The following is a 7,912-nucleotide window of genomic DNA, read 5'->3' on the forward strand; positions in this document are numbered from 1 at the left end:
CGGGTGTCCCGGGGGAGCCGCAGCCCCACGGAGCCGGCGTGAAACCCAGCACGGGGCATCCTCGGGAGCAGCGCTCCGGGTCCCCCAGGGTGGAGTCACTGCCCAGGCTACAGGATGCAGGGGAAGGGCGTCTGGGGGCTTCTCATGGGATGTTTTGGGGAGGAGGCAAAGGAGGGAGAAGGGAGAGGTTTGGGTGATTTGGGGAGGAATAAGCGTGGCAAACAGGGGGGTTAAGGGGATAAAAAGGAGCGGTCGCATGTAAGTGGTTTGCTGGGCCGTGCACGCCTCTCTTGGGCTGCCGGATCCGGCAGGAGATATTTTCTGTGCACGCCTCTCTCGGGCTGCCGGATCCGGCAGGAGATATTTTCCTCCGCCAGCTGCCGGCTCCAAAATTAGCAGCAATTAAAGCGGTGTCAGCCCCTGAACCGCTCACCGGGGAAGGGGGAGCTGGAAAGGGAAGGGACCGAGATCACCCGGCCAGCGCCCGGCAGAGGGGGGGTTCCCTGTGGGCTGAGCTTCATTTGGTGTTTTTCAACCCTCCGCCCAAATTCACAGAATATATTCGTATTTCTTAGTTATCGCGAACATCCGAGTAAGAGGAAACCCTGGTCCTAATCCATATTCATTACTTGCAAAAGACCTACTTGTTTTTTGAGCAACCTCTTGTATTTATTCTGCTCAACTTCTAATAATGGCAACCCTCGAGTATAAAATCCATTTAATCCTCTTCTATTTTTGTAAAAAGAAAAACACCCTTTTCCTGCCTTTTCCTTTGGCAGAAAAAAAGTTTTACCAAATAAATACTTTTCTCAGCTAAGAGCCAGACGTTTCTTGGGTTTGGTTCCTCGCCCAGAAATAACTACAGGTCTGGAAGATTTAAAAAAGCCCTTTTTCCCCCCTCCCCCCCCCAAAATTTCCTACCAAACCCGAGCACAGATAACACCCGGCGCTTCCCAAATTGCAAAGACCGTGCTACGGGGCAGCGATGCTGCCGGGTCCGATGGGTTTTGCGTAGCCTGCCGTGCTTTTCCTCCCCTCCAGCCTGCGGCAGCAGGAGCGGAGCATCCCCCAGCGCAGAGGGACACTCGCCTCCTCCTCTTACCGACCGGCCTCAAACAAGGTACAACCCTGCCCATTTTCTTTCGGCAAAAGCAGGGGGATCTGGCCGTGCTCTGAATACAGCACGGAGGTGACAACCAGGGAAAAGTCCCATCAATAAATAAAGCACAAGAGTGGCAGGAGAGGGGATGGGACTTGCGCTTGCGGGCGGATTCAGGATGGATCTGCAGGAGGATTGGGGTGCTGGCCAAAAAGCAGCGAGGAATAAAGCGGGATCTCCCCGGAGGCTTATTTCCAGAGCTGCATTCCCGTGCGAGAAGGGATGCACCGGCAGCGAGCTCAGCACACCGGGCCGAGGGGGAGAGGAAACCCAAGCCCCTGCTCTACGTGGCTGCAGGAAAACTGAGCTCCGCAGCAAAACACCTCGTCGACAAATGTCCTCTCTATTTTAAGCACATGTTTGAGGGCTGTCCTCAGTGCAGGACGCTTTTCCCCATCAGCTCCCGGAGAAGGAATCGGTTTTGCTAACTCCTAAGCCGGGGATGGGGATGCTCCAGAGCGGGGTGTGAGTCTGCCGGCACCGATGGGTGCACAGCTCATCCTCCCGGCTCCGACCCAGCGGTCCAGAGCCCAACTTCGCTTGCAGGGATGGACGGGCCAGGGGCAGCCCAGGGAATGAGCCCCGGGGAAGGAAAGTGTCTTACCGGCCGCCTCCCCGCTGCATGAGCTCTGGGTGCTGGCTGGGCCATCCTCTCTGCCCGGGTGGCCGGTCTCTCCCGGGGAGCCCCGCGCTACCTCCCCCGGTGGCATCTCCAAGGCTTTCCGGTCCTCCTCGGCTGGGAGCGGGGCATCCACGCCGACCTCCAACACTCGGATGGTTTCATGGCTGGACATGACAATAACCTGCAAATGTGCCCCAAAACGTCCATCAGCTCCAGGCACCCGACCCCACAGCGGTGTCCCCCGGGCCACGCACCCCAGGGCAGAGCGAAGCAGCTCCCCTTGCCCTGCGGGAGAAGTCTTAGGGTGACCCTTAAAACAAACCAAGCAGAGCCCACCCCGTCCCCTCAAGGAGGGATGGATGGGGGGGATCGCAGCCCCCCCCCAGCACCTCGCTGCTTTAGTTAATCAGCGGCTTCTGGGCTCTGATAACCCCAGCTCCGCGGGCATCGGCGGATGACATCTTCAGCAGGCAAAACACGGCTGCCAGCGGCCGCAGCACCCCCGGCAGAGCCAGCAGCACTGTATTTGCAGCACTAGAGCAAGTGCTGATCTACAACCCTGCGGCTCTGACCCAGGGTCGGGCCAGCCCTCTGGAATCACGGTACGATTTCCCCCGTGTGACATTACTTGGGGACTCACAGGGAGTGACGAGCAGAGATACCTGCTCCTCCTACAGCTCTCCCGCAGCTGCAGGCAGGCAAAACCCGGAGCAAAGATCTCTTGCAAACAGCACCCACAGCCTCGCCGGGCTGCCGGGACAAGGACCTTGCGCCTCCTCTTCATCGTTAAAAAAAACTGAGATGGGGGAGCCACGCTCCAAAAGATGGAGCTGAACGTGGGGGCAAACAGGCTGGTTGTGAGCGTGGGGCAGGTACAAGGTGGTTTTTCACCCCACGCAGTGGGGCTCAGGCTGTTGCTGAACCCCAACTCCCCACCCCCTGGCCCTCCCGTTTGTGGGGTGCGAAGGGGTGCAGCGGGGATGGAGCCGGCGATGTCCATACCTGCTCGTTGACCGTCAGTGAAGCCTCCTGGGGCTGCACGGCTTCGGTGTCCATGGTGTCCCAGCGAAGGTGAGAGAGGGCTCAGACCTTCCACATGCTGCAAGCAGGGGACACGGGAGGGACTGTCACTGACCCAGCGAGTGGCTCGGGGGTCACACGCTGGCTTGAGCCGGGGGGCAGAGCAAACTTGGTCTCTCCCACCGCCTCCCCGCTCCTCTCTGGCTCTACCACCCACCTCTCCCCGCTCTGTGCTGGCCCCAGCTGCGATTCGGGGCAGTGCAGACCTTGCTAATGCCCTCCTGCCCCGCACCGTGGGGACGCATGCTCCTCCCCGGGGGAGCCTTTGGTGTCTCGGGTACCTCCCACCACCTCCCGTCCTCTTGGCAAAGAGGTCACGGACGTGGGGTAGCGTAATTTATTGGGTGAGCATCAAATATACAAGCAGCAGAGCAAGGGAAGGGTTATTCCAAGGGCCAAGCCTTTCCCCCTCTCCTCTCCCTTTGGGAGATGAGGATGCGATTCCTACAGCCTGCTTCGAAAACCCTAAAAAACCAGGCAAAGCCCACGTGAAACTGCCCGTGCTCCCTATTTGAAGGCCAAAGTCTCCGCATGACACTTTGCAGCTCTCCCAAGCCCCCGATGCTGGCTGCAAGAATTAGGAGCATCAATTTGCTCTTTCCTGAGGGGACCTAAATTGATGGGGATACTTCATTAAGCTGGTGAAACGAGTCATTCACGGAGGGAAGGGGCTCGGCACACCTGTTGGAAGGCAACTCTTCCTCTTCCAACACCCTTCATTAACTCATTTGGTCACGTATTGTCCCCTCGCTGCCTTGCAGAAGCATAATTGCCTCTGTAAGAGGCTTATGAATTTTTTATTAGGAACGTCTCGGGGATGCATTTAACCAGCCAGCCTGGATGACATTCAAAATTACTCGATGCATGTGTGAAGGTGTCCTTGTTTGCGTAACTGCTCGGGAGCCTGGGGGCATGTTGACACTGGTAGGTGCAGCCAGACCCCAGCTCTCCCTGCCCCAGCTGTCCCAAAACGCTGGGCAGCGTCTGTTCACCTCCAGCCTGGGTGCTGACCACCTCTGTCCTGGGCCTGATCCTGTCTCTGCCCCACGAGGGATGCTGGCATTGCACTGACCAGCCAGCCCAGCCCTTGGCAAGCTCTGCAAAGCCGAGCGTGTTAAACGGAGGCAGAGCTCCGGCAGAGCCTCCCTGGGCTCACAACTCGTCAAAAGGGAATTTCAGCCCCAAACTTGTGTTAGTGCATTTCATCCATCGGTTTTTACTTCTGCCAGGGAATCCGGCGCGGTGCAGGCATCCCCTGCCGCTCTGCTCCGCTGCGATACATCAGCCCATCACATCAGCCCAGGAGGCACTTCCAGGATCCAAGGGACATCCCCTGGTGCCGTTTTATGAGCCCTTTATCATTTCTCTGCGTCTCAGAAGCCACCAGGCTCCTGCTGAGGCCACCGAGCATATCCTGAGCCGGAGCCGGCATTTGTATGCAATTAGTAAACATAGTTATTTGGATCGTGTTGATCCAAAGGGGCCTAAATTGAATTAAGAGCTAAATTCTCATTGGAAACTCAACAGGGCCGAGCATCTAATTCCCTTAGGCTGGCTTTCGTACACACCACTCGTTATTTATTATCTGTCGTGAAGTGACGCCTGGGGTCCCAGCAGAGACGGGGCTACTTCCTTCGCCAGCCACTCGCCTTCCTCGGCCCTGCCAGGCTCAAGTAGGGGCTTCTCCCAGCCACTCGCCTTCCTCGGCCCTGCCAGGCTCAACCATCAACCAAACGCAGGACCCAGAACCAGCCCCGCGGCAAGATTCAGCGAGCAGCGAGAGAGCAGCCGGCGACTAATCTCCTGTAGCCGCCTCGGCCCTGCCAGGCTCAACCAAAAAATCCACGCAGGACCCAGAACCAGCCCCGCGGCCAGATTCAGCGAGGACTTCTAGAGCAGCCGGTGACTAATCTCCTGTAGCCGCCGTGAATTTTTAAACCTGGCCTTAGCTTCAGAGCAGGCAAACACCTTGGGATGCCGGTGCACAGTTTAATTAACAATTTATTCTAGTGCAACAGAGAAGAGAGCAAGGGACGAGTGAGTGGCTTATGCAGGCAGCTGGCACTATTAAAAGTTAATGAGCTCTCCAGCAGCCAGAGCCCGGCAAACGGAAAGGAAGCCGGAGCAAGGGGTATCTGTGCCGCCTGCAAGGGGCAGGCAGCGCAGGCAAACCGGCAAAACAAAGGTGCAAAGCGTCCCGCTGCAAGAAGAGCCAGCAAGGGAAGGAAAACGCTCCAGAGGAGCTTTCTGAACTTCTCTGGAGAGTAGCTGGCAATGGGGAGAGTTGTTGGGGGCACAGGGGGGGCTCTGACTCTCTGTCCTGCTGAATTCACCCCACGGGGTGCGATCCACTTGCTCCAGGTAGCTGCTATATATCACTTTATCTTCCCGCTGCATCACTGGACCACGCTGGCCCAGATGGGTCCCGGCGCAAGCAGAGCAGCCCCTGGGGCTTTGCTAACGAGGAGCAACCCCCCAGCGTCTTGTGGCAGCATTTTCCTACACCTGAGCCTGGAAGAGGTGGGAAAGCTTCTTGCTCTCGTCCCATCACCTCCCTGCCACCGTCGCTGCCCCAGGGATTGCTCCCCGGCTGTCACATAGGGATCTTCATTAGAGGGGGCAGTTGAGCCCAAACTGGGATCCCAAACTGGCAGGCGAGGGCACAGCGACTGCAGTCGGAAGGGAAGGGGCAGCCGAGGGGCTGCTCGGTCCGCGGGGAGACCCTTCCTGCACAGCCCTGGCACATCCAAACCCCAAAACCACCCGGAGAGCTGAGCCTGGAGCGGATGGGGAGCAGCGGGCTGCTGCGTGGGGAGCCCGGAGCCGAAATCCCGTGGGATGGCCCAGGCTGCAGTGATCTCCAGGGCAGCGTGGTGAGAGGCGGCAGCCCCGGGTACTCACTCACTGTTTGCTCTGGGGTGAAAGGACACTCCCGGCAGGAGACGGGGCTGGCTGCTGCGTCCTGCTCCTCGGGGCGGGCTGCTGGGCTGCGGCACTCCGGGTTTAAGCTGTAGGGAAAGAAAAACCAGAGCTGTCTCGGTGCTGAGCTCTGCCTGCTCCCGCGCTCCCCGAAAGCGTCGAGGAGCAACAGGATCCCGCGCGCCAGGCTCTTGGTGAGAGGGGACAACTCAAAACCATCCCCATCCTCGCAACTTAATCCTCCCTTATTGCTCCTCATCGCTGTCAAAGGGCAGAGGAGCTTTGGGAACTCAAGCTGAATCGGGGAGCTGCCCCTAAAGCCTGTGGTACCGAAAAGTTAACGCACACGTTGGCTTTTCTCAGAGCCTCGGAGTTTGCCGACGTAAGGAGCACCGAACACCGCTGCGAACACCAGACGTCCCCATCCTCGCAACTTAATCCTCCCTTGTTGCTCCTCATCGCTGTCAAAGGGCAGAGGAGCTTTGGGAACTCAAGCTGAATCGGGGAGCTGCCCCTAAAGCCTGTGGTACCGAAAAGTTAACGCACACGTTGGCTTTTCTCAGAGCCTCGGAGTTTGCCGACGTAAGGAGCACCGAACACCGCTGCGAACACCAGACCTCGCTGCTACCCATCCCCATCCATCCCAGTCTAAGTTAAAGAGCCTCTCTCAGAACTGCAGATTTATTCTAGCACGACCGGAGCAGCGAAAGGCTGAAGAGGGCAATAATATCCCTGCTCCGACCGCTGCATTTGTCTCCGTGCGAGCCGCAGATCTGTTCAGGCCTGCCCCATGGGGGAAGACTCAAATAACGCGGAGAGAAGAGGAGAGAGCGATTTTTTCCTCAGTGCCGTGCAAAGAGACCAATTAGCGTGCTAGACGATCAAACAGACATTTCATAATGTCAGGCTCGATGCAGTTTGGCGGCGTGCTTCGGATTTCGGAGTGGGCTGCTTCTCCTTTAGCAGACGTTCGGCAGGTCGGCAGTACCATTTCATTTAGTTTCTTCAAACTTTTTTTTTTTTTTTTTTTTTTTTTTTTTTTTTTTTTTTAATTTGTCCAGATGGTGGTGTTAAGCGCACGCAGCAAGAAGACAGCCATTTCGCAACAGATGGCGGCAAGGAAATGAAATGCACAAAATAATAATAATAATATTTAAAAAAAAAAAAAAAAAGAAGGGGGGGAAAAAAAAAGGGAAGGATAATTTAAGATGCTCTGAGTCTCACTGTGAATATAATTGCTGTGTTAATTACAAGTGTTGATGAGTCAGAGACGCAGCCACTTGGATCCCGAGTGGGTGGAAATCTAAGTTTGAACAAACTTTGCCACAGGTGAGAAACCCTAAGAGGTTAATTAAACCTGCTCCGCGCCGGAGACATTTTGGACACGGCTACAGCTCGCTAATTACCCGCTGTCGTTATCCTGGATTAATTCCTTTGGACGGACACTCCGATCCCAGGCTGAGGAGTTTGAACGCCCCATAAGCAGACACCAGCTTCAGGTAGACGAACCCTAAAAGCCGGCGCTAAGACACCGGTTCCTGCCCCGAGGCGGGTTTGCACCGTCACACCCCAACAGGGCAAGCGTGCAAATGCACGCGGAGGTACAGACACCCCGACACCTCCCGGCAAAGCCGTCACCGATGCAAAGGGGGACCAGGTCCAGGTCGTGGTCCCGCTCCCTGGCAATGAAGCGTTATGGTAACAACGCAGCCCCAAGCATCCCTCGCCGCGGTCTCGCCAGCTCGCATGATTTTTTTCACCGCGTTCGGAGCAGAAAGATCCAGGCCGGAAACAATGCCATCGGCAGGAATTATTTTTCAAAGCATATTTCCAGGTGTCACAGTGGTGGAGACCTGGACCCAAGCGCACCCGAGCAGTTTGCAAGGTTTTTTTTCCCTCCTCACAAATCAGCTTCCCTCTTAAAATGCCTTTTGACCCTTCTAAACTTTATCACTTTTAAGACTTTCCTGCGTTTACTGATGGGGAAACCGAGGCAGGGGACGAGACACGACGCATTGCTGCCGGCAGACCTCAAGGCCATCCATCTCTGACAAAGACACGCGTCCCGGGGCTGCCTGGCGAGCATCCCTGCACCCGAGCTCACCCCCCCCCCCCCCCCCCCCCCCCCCCCC

The 7,912-nt window shown here is 56.9% G+C and overlaps 1 protein-coding gene across 1 annotated transcript in view; it reads right to left on the reverse strand.

The window, feature by feature from the left end:
• Window positions 1-7,912, reverse strand: part of POU6F1 (POU class 6 homeobox 1) — a 25,363-nt gene that overhangs the window by 6,247 nt on the left and 11,204 nt on the right. Inside the window, exons 3-6 of the mRNA XM_019474346.1 lie at window positions 5,763-5,869; window positions 2,784-2,880; window positions 1,764-1,962; window positions 434-447 (exon numbers count right to left, since the gene is read on the reverse strand). Of these exons, the coding sequence (XP_019329891.1) occupies window positions 434-447; window positions 1,764-1,962; window positions 2,784-2,837 (267 nt within the window). The 5' untranslated portion in view covers window positions 2,838-2,880; window positions 5,763-5,869. The remainder of the gene's footprint in view (window positions 1-433; window positions 448-1,763; window positions 1,963-2,783; window positions 2,881-5,762; window positions 5,870-7,912) is intronic.

Source organism: Aptenodytes forsteri, unplaced genomic scaffold (assembly GCF_000699145.1).
Source record: "Aptenodytes forsteri isolate BGI_AS27 unplaced genomic scaffold, ASM69914v1 Scaffold441, whole genome shotgun sequence".
Classification (NCBI taxonomy): Eukaryota; Metazoa; Chordata; class Aves; order Sphenisciformes; family Spheniscidae; genus Aptenodytes; species Aptenodytes forsteri.